Genomic DNA, 12,809 nt, shown 5'->3' with positions numbered 1-12,809 from the left:
ACATGCACATATCTCACCAGGTCTGCTAAACAAATGATAAATCTGTGCTTAAATTCTTACTAGCCTTGCATTTTTCAAACTCTTTGTAAAAAAATCTATTTAAATTGAATTTCTGCTGATGACAATCAAATATATGGCCTTGGGAAGGCTTTAAACTTCCTTCATCAATCATCCATTTTCTGCCCTTCCTGACCTCTAAAAGTGTATGGCTCAGTAAGCATTTTCTTAGATTCAGCGGATGGGTAACATAGTAAAATTCCTTTTTAGTGCCTTGGAAATTTGATAGAGCAACGTGTCACTGTGATTTGTGTGCCTGAGGTTTCTCACATCCTCTTTCTTTAACACTTTAAACTCTAAGCATGCCTAAAAATGGAACTCTGAATGCCCCCTACCATAAAATCACACTGCTTTGAAATGAGTCAGCATCTAAAAAACTTTGCATTTCACTTTTCATCTATGTCTCTTAGAGGCAATTTTTGTTAAACACTAGTCATCATGTCATGTATATCATGTCAGGTTGTCTGTGTTGGTATGCTTTTTTGATGCCATATTAAATTAACTGCTTTTATGTGCAAACTAGAGAAATAATGGCAAGCAAAGATTACATCCATGATCCTTGTGTTGGGTTCAAGAATGAGATAGAGACAAACACTGCGTGTTTCCGACGCTTTCAGGTGAGCGGCAGTGTGATGAGTGTTTATAGTGGAGACTTTGGCAATCTGGAAGTGAAGGGAAATATTCAGTTTGCAATCGACTATGTGGACTCACTGAAGGAGTTGCATGTGTTTGTGGCCCAGTGTAAAGATTTAGCAGCAGCAGATATTAAAAAACAGCGTTCGGACCCGTAAGTACATTTTGGAGTCACTATTTTCTCTTAGTTACTCTTAATCTTATAGAAATTGGGAAGGAAAGAAAGTAATTGAAGGGAGGGTATGTGTGTGACTGTATTAAAAGGAACGTTTGGGAAAAAAAGTTGGGGGGAAATGCTGTTTACCTTATAGATTCATATGCCAAACCTACTAAATTATAAAAATATCAGAGAGGCACAAAACATTTCAAGTTGGAAGGGACCTTTGAGGTCATTTTGTCCTGATTCCTTCTTTTTACAGATAAGGAAACAAGGGACAGAGAAGATAAGCGACTGTTTACATAAATTCAGCAGCAAAATGAGGAATGATGGATTGAGCCCCAGTCTCTCTCCACACACTTTCAAACTTTCTCTAAGATTAGGGACACGTGGGACATACTTTATAATGCTCTGCGGTGCAGAAATAGTTAAGATTCTAGAATAAGGTAGTTTCCATATTTAAATTATATTCTATAGAACTTTAGGGGGAATTACCAACTCATCTTTGAAATCACAGGTTTAATTTCATTTCAGTTTAGTTACAAAGTTGAATGGTATTCCCTACTTATCCCTATGCAGAAGTCTGATGCTTAATTATTTTGCTAGCATAAGCCCAATCCTAAAAGGAACTGGGCTTAATAGCCTTTTTGTTGTTTTTTCTTTTTCTTCTTTTTTTTTTAACATTCATATGGCTTGATAGGTATGTACCAGATTATTTTTTTTCAAAAGACAGTCACAAAAACTTTTTTAATTCTGCAAGCATCAAAGCCTTTTCTTAATAGGAAACTAGCCAATAGAATTAAGCATCATGTTAGAGGTCTGTCGTCTTCCCCCTGCCCCACATTAGTTAAGGTCAAAGGAAGAAAGGAATTCAGGAAATATCCCTTAAAAATCTTCAAAACAATATAAAATTATCAATTCCACTGAAATCACTTTAAAAGCTTAAGCGTAAAGGTGTTGGTGAGAGCATTTATTACGTACTGCTTTTCCTAGTGTCATGAAATAATTATTTCTATCAATTTCCAGTGCATTTTTTAAAATGGAGGTTAGACACATCACTTTTATTTTCTCTGACCTTCTTGTCTGTTCAATTCTCTTTTTAGATATGTAAAGACTTATCTGTTACCAGACAAGGGCAAAATGGGCAAGAAGAAAACGCTTGTGGTGAAGAAAACGTTGAATCCTGTGTATAATGAAATACTGCGGGTATCTATGACCTCTCTATCTAGGAAAATCCTAAATGGTGACCTATGCGTTTAAAAGGCCATGTCATCTTGGGTAGTGTCCCTACGGAGGAAGTCAGTCACCAAGAGAGAAGGAAATGAATAACCATTTTCTGAGAATCTGCTTTGTATGAGATGATACACCATGACTGTTGTATGCGTTATCTCATGCATGTCCTCCATACCCTGCCAGGGGGATAGTATTATCTGCGTCTCACAGATGAGGCAAATGAAGCTTAGAGAAATAAAGGAAATTGCTCAAGGATACACAGCTGATAAAGTTGAGCATTGCTGCCAAAACAATCTTATAAAAGCCTAATTCTGATCATGTTGTTTCTTTGCTTAAAATATTTGAGGATTCCCATTATCCTTAGGGTCAAGTACACCCATCTTAACACGCATACCACTCCCTTGATAACCTGAGCTCCAGCTTCATCATTCCACTTTCATAGTCTTTCTTCAGGTCACCCTGATTCCTTTCTGTTCTTTGGAGGAACTACATTTTCCCACACCGCTGGGACTTTCTGTTCCTTCAGACTGGGATATTCTTCCCCACATTCTGTCCATAACTACTTCCCACAGCCTGAAATGCCTCTTCCTATGAGAAGCTGTCCTTAACCCCTAAGTTTCCCTGCTGTCTGCTGCCTCAGTCTCCTTGTTTTACAATAGGCTGTGTTAACATTCAGCACTTTAACTACTGGTTTAATTGTAAGTTCCATGAGGGCAGGGACCAACTCTGTGTTGCTTGTAAACTGCATACCCTTACGCAAATGATTTAACCCATCTACACTTCAGATCTACAAAAGGGAGATAAGAATAGTACCTACCTACCAATATGTATGAAGTAATTAGTATGCATTAAACACTTAGTAAATGCTGGCTCTTAGCACAGTGTCTGGTATAGGTACTTAAAAAATGTTTATAGATGGAAGGATAGATGGATGGATAGATTAATGAAGAGTATACCTGGCTCAAATGCCCATATTCCTTTTTCCTTCAAACTTTATTATGCTGCCTTAGTCATGAGTAACAGATTATTTAAAACTACAAATATGAGAAGGATTATTCATTCCCTCTTTCTGAAAATTCTGTCCAAGTATTTGGTTATCCTCTGAGAAAAGGAGCAACATTAAATTAACCCTCAGTCATCCATGGGTGAATTTTCTGTAGCAAGTTTTTAATTATGACTTGACTACGACATACTTCAGAACCCTAGCTATTTCTAGGTCAGCTACTTCAACCCTATACTCAGGAAAAGCCAGCTAGTTTAAATGGTAAACTCAGAGAAAGGCAAGTCTGCTACAACCAAAATGGACAGTCAAGTAGTATATCATAAAGCCAAATAGAGATTATTTTTAGATTAGAAAGACTATTATCCCTTCCATGATTATATATAATCAAGGATTGACTACATTTTAGATTAAAACTATTAGCATGCCAAAAAAAACAGGTTGAAAAATATCTTGTCCTTGCAGGATAATGGTGGGAGAGGTTGTATGTATATGGGACAGGTGACATATGGGAAATCTTCTGTACTTTCAATTTTGTGTGAATCTAGAATTCTAAAAAAAAAAGTCTATTAAAATAAAGTCTATTAAAAAAATACTTTGTCCTTAGGTAGAAAACAGACCATTGGGTTAAACTTCATTTGTATTTTTAGACTGAATTTGATTTATGTTATATCTAGTTAGAACTAAAAACATCCAGTAAAAATTGAATAATTGGCTTTTGTTTTTAGAGAGCTATTACCAGCTATGATATTTGAGCCATCATTTGCTTTTCCAGAGGGGGAAAGAAAAATGAGCTTTTGTGAAAGATGAATTTGAGCTCTTTGAAACAAGACACTTAGAATAAGATGACTTTGCAATATTCTTGAGACTTGAAACCTAACAGATGAGAAAATCTGATCTACACAGATGACTTTTTTCTTCATCTCTATGTCATAACTTTGGCATAAAATAATATTATTTACCACTTTAATTTCCTTCTTTGAACTGCAGTATAAAATCGACAGGCAAATCTTAAAGACACAGAAACTGAACCTGTCTGTTTGGCATCGAGATACATTTAAGCGCAATAGTTTTCTAGGGGAAGTGGAACTTGATTTGGAAACTTGGGACTGGGATAACAAACAGAATAAACAATTGAAGTGGTACCCTCTAAAGCGGAAGGTAAGTGCAGAGCTTTTTGTTTGGTTTGTTGGTTGGTTGGTTTGGGGCCTAGGATACAGGAGAGAGCTGTTGTATAATTGCGTTTTCATTCAGAATGCTTACCCATAGTTTGGGATCATTATGTCTTTTCACTCTGTCCCATATGTTTCTTATGCTCTTTTCTATATTTTCTATTCTTTTTTTTTCTCCTCTCTATTCTTTGGGCTGGCTATTTTTTGCTAACCTATCTTTTAGTTTAATAATTTTCTTATCTGCTGTGTCTAATCTGCTGTTACACCCAGCTACAGGTCCTCAATTATACTTTTCAGATTTACATTTTCACTTCATTCTTTTTTATAGATTCCATTTCTCTGCTAAAATTCTCCATCTTCACATTATCTTTATGAATTTATTAATCAAAGTTATTTAAAGTGTGTATCTGAAAACTCCAATATCTTAAACGTTTGTGAGTCCCTCTTATCTAATTTTTTATCTTAGTCTGGTCATTTGGTCCTTTGTTCTGATACGCCTGTTCATTTTTTATTGCGTGCTGGACATTGCATATGAAAAATTCTAGGGATAATTTGAGAGGGTTTACTTTTGCATCTGACACACAGAGTAGGGACACACCGCCTTAATCTAGTCTGGTAATGAACTGACTAGAAGCTGGGGTTCAGCTTCCACATGGTCTGATCTAGTTTTTCTTTGCCCATATTCCTAGACTGTGGTCTTTCATGGGTTGCAACTGAAAACCTAGGTAGTACTCAAATTTTAGCAGGTATCCAATTCACCTGAAGGACTTATTAAAACATAGATTTCTGGCCCTGTTCCGAGGATTTCTGTTTTGGTAAGATCTGACCCAAGAATATGCATTTCTAACAAATTCCCAGGCATTGCTGATGCTGCCGGTCTGGAGACCATACTTTGAGAACTACTGGTCTAGAGTATTTTCTGAGACCATCTCTCCTTAGCCGGCCAGTTTTTGCCTCTCCAGCACTGTGAGAAGCCCTGCTCAGCTTCTTAGTCTCTTTCTGCTAGGCTTGTTGTGCTCTCAGTTGGCACTACTCGAAAATCAGCTAATGCCTTAAAGTGGAAAGCAGAGAATGTCAGGCTCCAACATCTTGTCCATTTGAGTCCTGTCTATCGTAATAATTCTTCATCACCTTCAAATATATTCCTTTAATCCAGTTTTTTTTTTTATCCTCATCGGGAGGGTTGGTGTGATCCCAGCTAGTCCATCATAGCTGCAAGTGATACATACAATTAATACAAACTATTATTGATACAAACTATTATCTACACAATAAAACAGTTCCACTTAAGAAACGGTTCCAAAATATCACATCAGAATCACCTGAAGCACTTATTTCTAGGTCTACCCATGACTTGCTGGATGAGAATTCCTCAGAAGTTGTCAAAAGCATCTCATTTTTAACTAACTTCCCTTATGTTTCTAACATGTAGCCATGTTTTGGAAATAAGGCTCTTAAGACCAGAATTTGAAAGTAGAACTCTCTCTCTCCTATAATAGATACGTTTTAAAATTATTGTTCAGTCTTTGTTATTCTTACAGGCATCTCCTCGTTTGGTCTAAAATAATTAGGTTAATGCAGCTTTGAAAATGTAATATTTGTTCCCCCCCGCCCTGCCCCCCGCCCCCGACTCTTCTTACGCCTTCAAAGAAAGAGAATACAAATAAGTTGTTTTATGTGCTGGCTGAATGACTGAAAAAATGTATGTGTTTTTATAAAAACCAAAGCATCCCAGAACACCACTCCTGTCTCCAAGAAAGCCATTCTGATTTCTCTGAACTAAAGGCCTTGAAATGTTTTCTGGGTACCCCACAAAGATACACAATATAAAAGCAACAGTCTGGCTCTGATGAGGAGGGAAATTTTAATCCAGGGCACTCATGAGTGATACCTAATCCGAGAAATGAGGCAGATATGGTCCCGTAACAGAGCACCAACAAACAGGGTAAATGGTTTGTGTCTCATACCTGCTGACATTCCTTCATTTTCCAGACAGCACCAGTTGCCTTTGAAGCAGAAAACAGAGGTGAAATGAAGTTAGCTCTCCAGTATGTCCCAGAGCCAATGCCTGGTATGTAGTGATTTTTCTGTCCAGATTTATGTCCTTAACCTTATGTCTCCCCTCTTCAAGGATTTCTTTGAGTTCTATGATTTTTTCAAAGGTGAAGCCCTAAATAAACTTACTAATTTAGTAATCGTATAGACCGAATGAGTCAATCCACAGTTGTAAACTACAAAATTTTCTTTTTTTTTATTGTGGTAAAAACACATAACATAAAATTTTTCTTAACCGTTTTTAAGTGTACCATTAGTAGTGTTAAGTATATTTACAATGTTGAGAAGCAGATCTCTGGACTTTTTCATCTTGTATATCTGAAACTCTATACCCATTAAACCACAATTCCTTTCTTCCCCTTCCCTCCAGGTTCCCCTTCCTGGTAACCACCATTCTATTTTCTGTTTCTATGAGAAAAATTCTCATTTTTTTTTTCAGTCCAGCTTACAGCCCTTGTTTTAACTTTTACCTCACTCTCCCAAAAGTTTGTATCTCCACGGCGTGAATGGCCTTTCCTGTATAGTGCTGTGATACAAATGGAACTGGTGTGTTTTTTTCCCCCATAGGTGGGAATTGGGAGAATTCATATGAAGCCCCTAAGAAATTAGAGCTCCTTTGTCCTCTACTCTCAAGGTCTCATTAGGGGAGAAAGGTTTTTCTTCAAAATTTTTAATTGCATCCTTGATGTTAAGGCCTCAGTTCTCCCGCACAGTTAAGGAGCAAGAGACTCAGGAAATCTGTGCTAACCCCCCTCTCATTTCCCACACAGTTCCCCAAGTTGTCCTCCTTAAGAATCTATATGAATGTTAGGACTGAAATCAGGGGTTGCAAACTCAGGTGCTTTCAGTAGCCTATCCAAGTCTTAGATGAAGTCCCATCTCCTCCCTAAAGCTTTTCCTGAATGTTTTTACCCTCACTGATCACATTATCTTCTAGAACATTACAGTAATAACTTTGCATTTCATTCTTATATTACATTTTTATAGTTTTTATTGATTTTCTCTCTCTAGCTTAACTGTAAACATCTCCCAGCGACATAGATTTTCTGTATTCCTTGTATGTCCAATGACATTCCTAGCATAGGGCTGAGCACATAATAGATGCTCATTAAATACTGGTTGGTTGACTGATTGGGCCCACCCATCCAGAAATGTATGGTAGTATTCCTCCATCCATGTGCACCCAACCTAGACAACAACTTCAGACTAAGCCAACTTCTCAGTAATTCCCTGTCCATAATACTGGCTGTTATGTGTGTCTATACAATAGTCCTACAAAATTTGTAACTACTTTTAACAAGAAGAGTGACTATACCTTAACCAGTACCTGTTTCGTTTACTCTATACTCAAATATGTTTAAAATGCCTCCTATCAGCACCGATTGATATTGGTATTAATATTTGAAAGGTATATGCATTTCACTGAGTAGTTTTGAATATAACTGTAAATGGATGATTCACCTACCTAATATCTATAATTGATCTCATTGAGCCAAGCAAAACCCAAAAAGAATGATGTAACACTCTGTACTTGGAATCAATTAAATTATTTTTATAGAGCTATCTGAGCTCAGTACAGCCAGACTATGAAAGATATAGTTAAGAACAGATATAATCAATTAGGATCATATGATCAAACACTAGCTAGCATTACTATGTCAGACCATCTTTAGGTTGGCATCTTTGGATGCAGTACTGCCAAGAGAGGAATGGCAGTGGAATTTCATTTTCTCTCTCTTTTTTCTGTTACAGGTAAAAAGCTTCCTACAACTGGAGAAGTGCACATCTGGGTGAAGGAATGCCTTGATCTACCACTGCTAAGGGGCAGCCATCTAAATTCTTTTGTTAAATGGTAACAGCATTGATAACTCTCCACCCTCAGTTCTACAATAGCCTGGCCTTTGCTGCTTGGTTTTACTTTTCTGTATCTGTGATGCTGAAAGTCGTCATTAGTAGTATAAATAAAATAACTTGAGACAGTGGCGACTTGAGCTAGAGGGATCTTTGACATGAACCCTCTCCAAGGCTTCATTTAGTTTTTTGCTTTGGGGGTTTTTAAAATAAATTTATTTATTTATTTTTGGCTGCATTGGGTCTTCGCTGCTACGTGCGGGCTTTCTCTAGTTGCCGTGAGCGGGGGCTACTCTTCTTTGTGGTGCGCGGGCTTCTCATTGCCGTGGCTTCTCTTGTTGCGGAGCACGGACTCTAGGCGCGTGGGCCTCAGTAGTTGCGGCACGCAGGCTCCGTAGTTGTGGCTCGCGGGCTCTAGAGCACAGGCTCAGTAGTTGTGGTGCACGGGCTTAGTTGTTCCGCAGCATGTGGGATCTTTCCGGACCAGGGATTGAACCTGTGTCCTGTGTCCCCTGCATTGGCAGGCGATTCTTAACCACTGCACCACCAGGGAAGTACTTCATTTAGTTTTAAAATCATAAAGATAAGAGGGAATATATACAATCGAAACCGGAGATCACATACTCAGATACGTAATGTCTTCTAGGAGGTACATCTGCTGATGAGGACAATATTCAATACTAAGGAGTTTATGAAATGGCTAATGGTGATGCCGCAACTCTTGGATCCTTTGTGGAGCATCTGTTTTGTGGCCCATTTGCAAAAGGTCTTTTGCATCAGTCTCTAAATATCTGGGAAGTTATTTGCTAAATAGGCCCATACTAATAATTAGCTCATAAGAGTTTAAGACAATTTGGGTTTTTAAGTTGCAACCTTTTTCTCTGTTGTAATATAAATGCTTGGCATCTTACCTAAACAGATATTATTGTGCTTTCCTAACTCTCTCTGACTAATTTTATCTATATAGATTCTACCAGAAGACCAATTGTAGCTATTTAAGTTTATATGACCTTATTTATGATTTTCCCTATACATATTCTTCATAGATGTCAACTGATAAGTTTTTCAGCTCAGGTCAGTCTCCCATTCCAAGACTAGTCCTGGCCCTTCTTGTCTGCACAAGAGACATGGTAGGTTAAATTAATTTCACTTATTACCATAAAGTAAATATAAATAATTGCAAATATGTAATATAATTCATTCCCAAAGTCAAATCTAGCAAATTGGAGAGGTTTCTCTTCTTTTGCAGTTCTGTACAAGACTGATTTCTTAGGCTATCACAGATAATCAGGAATAGATTTTAGAGGAATCCACAAACAATTGCTACATAGTAAACACTAAGTGCAGGTACTGAACTAAGTTGTTTGCTTAATATGTAATTCTAATATTAACCTTTTGAGGTAGGCATCACCATTCCCATTTTATAGATGAGGAAGCAAGTGTCTAAGAGGTTAAGTCAGTTTCCTATACTACACAGCCACTAAGTGGCAGAGTCAGGATTCCAAGCAAGTGTGGTCCACTCTGGTGCAGAGAGTCTTTCCGGCAGGATGCCCCACCATCGCCATCACCATCACCATCACCATCTCTCTACACTCTTTTTTTCTTCCATTTCCTCTCGCCAATCCCCAGTAGCTGAAGCACACTGAAAGCATGAGTTTACTGTCTTATTAAAATGTTCTCACAATAATGTTTCCTTTCGTAGTACCATCCTTCCAGATACAAGTAGGAAAAGTCGCCAGAAGACGAGAGCTGTGGGGAAAACCACCAACCCTGTCTTCAACCACACCATGGTGTATGATGGGTTCAGGCCTGAGGACCTGACGGAAGCCTGTGTCGAGCTTACTGTCTGGGACCATTACAAATTAACCAACCAGTTTTTGGGAGGTCTTCGGATTGGCTTTGGAACAGGTAACATTTGTTACATTTTTAATTCTCCATGAGTCAAATGCTTCTGGAGACACTAGAGATTGGTTGGTTTGTTGTTTTGCTTCTTCCTAATGAAAACAGATATTGTTTCTGTTAAGTATAATGAAATGAATGAGTGAAGGAATGTCAGGCTGTGTGCCAAGGACTCTGGATACAAAGATTAACGGGATGCAACGTTTGTCCACACAGAGCTTAAGTTATTGTGGGGGAAACCAGAAAAGCCTTCATCACTACTCTTTCCTGAAAAAACATTTATGGCCCTTCATGGCTAAAAGTGTGCTTTGCATAATAATAGTAACTAATATTTATGGAGCACTGATCACTGTACTAAGTGCTTTATTTGCATTATTTCATTTAATCCTCACAGCAGTTCTATGAGTTGTTTCTAATGTTAGCCCCAGAGAAACTGATGTTCCAAGAAATTAAGAAACAGAGCTAATAAGTGGCAGAGCCAGGATTCAAAATCGAGTCTGTTAGACACTAAAGCGGTAACCACACTTCCCTAGAGATCACCTACTGTCACTTCCAACCCAATGCTGGAATCCTCCCTACTATCCCCTTATGCACCTGACAGATTCTCATCTAACTTTTATATGGATGTGAAGAGAAATGATTACTCTGAGAGTAATGAGAATAATCCCAATTGTGGTGGGTCCCATTATTGGATATCTCAGATGGTTAAACAGTTCTTTCTCTGCCCTCCTGGTGATGTTAAAACTCTTCCTAGCTGATCCATTGGTGATTATAATTAGGGAATGACTCAGTTTTTTCCCAATGAGCTATTCCTTTCTAAATGCAAAGCTTCCCTTTTTTTCCAGGGAAAAGCTATGGTACTGAAGTGGATTGGATGGACTCTACTTCAGAGGAAGTTGCTCTCTGGGAAAAGATGGTAAATTCCCCCAACACTTGGATTGAAGCAACCCTGCCTCTTAGAATGCTGTTGATTGCCAAGATTTCCAAGTGAACCCAAAGTCCACTGGCTCCTCCACTGAAAACTACTAAACACGTGGAATCTGATCTTAAAAATGTTACTATGTAGACAGAGATCCTCACCTTCTATCTATTGCCATAACAAATGCTACACAGCATGTTAAAGTCAACCTGCATGTACTTCTTTGGTTACAAGGCCCAAGAGACTTAAATGATAACAAAACATGTAATGTGTTTGTGACTCCAACATTAAAGAAGATGTTTGAGAAAGTTAAGAAAATCAAACCATTGCTGCTGCTTCAAAGAAAAAGCTGCCAAAAATAATTAAATGTGGGGTGTTGTTAATGAAAAGAGTTTTCCAATTTGCCATCATGTGTTTCTTTCTTTTTTTTTTTTCTTTCATTTTTTGGCCATGCCACAAGACTTGTCGGATCTTAATTCCCCGACCAGGGATGGAACCCACGCCCCCTGTACTGGAAGCGTGGAGTCTTACCCACTGGACCACCAGGGAAGTCCCACCACCATGTGTTTCAAACCACAGTTTTGTGCTACAGTTAGAAGGGCCTGCCACTTGATCATTGAAAACCCTTGCATGAACTGAAGAAATGTTGGTTTGTAGAAGAGTGACTGAAAGATACTCCTACGAGGGGAAAAAAAGGCAGAATATCAGTGATGATGAAGAATTTGTTCATAAGAAAGCTATTTACTCTGTAATCTCTATTGAAAATGGAATTCCATGTTAGGGCAATGAGACTATATTTACTGCGTATATTTTTTGCCTTGAGAAACTTTCCCTTTTCCCAGTGTTAAAGTCCCAAATGTGCTTTGGTGCCACCCACTGGCCATAGGTGGGATTTAGTTTTGGGCTTAATTTTCTCCTAAGATAAGTCTCAAGCCTGTATTTTGTAATAGAGTGCCGTATATAAAACAAACCTTGCATATATGAGATTCTGTTTTTCTTATAACTCTACTATATGAAAAGAGCATGAGAGTGGTCTCAGACATGCCTTGCAACAAAGTTTTAATTAGAATGTAAATTGTTAAATTATATTGTACTTCCTGTGTCTGTATAATTTTCATAAAGTATTTTGTAAAAACCCTTAGAATAAATTATTATATGATTTAATTGTCAAATTAATCTTACTTCTTGTTTTAAATGAAATACTTTATGTTAAGAACCCTAAAATCTAAATTCCCTAGCAAGGCTAAAGAACTTTTGGGCTAATATTTCTCCAGAGTCTTTACTGCAACTCTGGGCATCATTTCCTCTAAATGGGAAGCTTCAGCTGTGTTAAGAGTAGAACTTTTATTTTTAAAAAGTAGTTGAGGGACTTCCCTGGTGGCACGGTGGTTAAAAATCCACCTGCCAATGCAGGAGACTTGGGTTCGAGTCCTGGTCCGGGAAGATCCCACATGCCTTGGAGCAACTAAGCCCATGCACCACAACTGCTGAGCCTGTGCTCTACAGCCCGCGAGCCACAACTACTGAGCCCGCGAGCCACAACTACTGAGCCCATGTGCCACAACTACTGAAGCCCGCGTGCCTAGAGCCTGTGCTCCACAACAAGAGAAGCCACCGCAATGAGAAGCTCACGCACCGCAATGAAGAGTAGCCCCTGCTCGCCGCAACTAGAGAAAAGCCTGCGCGCAGCAATGAAGACCCAATGAAGCCAAAAATTAAAAAAAAAAAAAAAAAAAAAAGTGGTTGAAAAGCTTTGAAGATACATTAACATTTATTCTTAAAGTTTTCCACAAAGACATTTTTGGGTCATTTGATACATAAAGCATTACTCCC

The 12,809-nt window shown here is 38.2% G+C and overlaps 1 protein-coding gene across 10 annotated transcripts in view; it reads left to right on the top strand.

Moving 5' to 3' along the window:
• Window positions 1-12,148, top strand: part of SYTL2 (synaptotagmin like 2) — a 111,315-nt gene extending 99,167 nt beyond the window's left edge. For all 10 annotated transcript variants that reach the window (XM_030835906.2, XM_030835904.2, XM_060303851.1 and 7 more), the window contains 7 exons: window positions 675-844; window positions 1,951-2,053; window positions 4,071-4,241; window positions 6,245-6,323; window positions 8,060-8,159; window positions 9,861-10,066; window positions 10,903-12,148. In XM_030835906.2, coding sequence (XP_030691766.2) covers window positions 675-844; window positions 1,951-2,053; window positions 4,071-4,241; window positions 6,245-6,323; window positions 8,060-8,159; window positions 9,861-10,066; window positions 10,903-11,048 — 975 coding nt within the window. In that variant the 3' untranslated portion in view covers window positions 11,049-12,148. The remainder of the gene's footprint in view (window positions 1-674; window positions 845-1,950; window positions 2,054-4,070; window positions 4,242-6,244; window positions 6,324-8,059; window positions 8,160-9,860; window positions 10,067-10,902) is intronic.
• The last annotated feature ends 661 nt before the right edge of the window (window positions 12,149-12,809 follow it).

The sequence above is a fragment of the Globicephala melas genome, chromosome 8, assembly GCF_963455315.2.
Source record: "Globicephala melas chromosome 8, mGloMel1.2, whole genome shotgun sequence".
In the NCBI taxonomy this organism is placed as follows: domain Eukaryota; kingdom Metazoa; phylum Chordata; class Mammalia; order Artiodactyla; family Delphinidae; genus Globicephala; species Globicephala melas.
The sequence above is the reverse complement of the archived record's forward strand: the minus strand, read 5'-3'. Positions and strand labels throughout refer to the sequence as shown.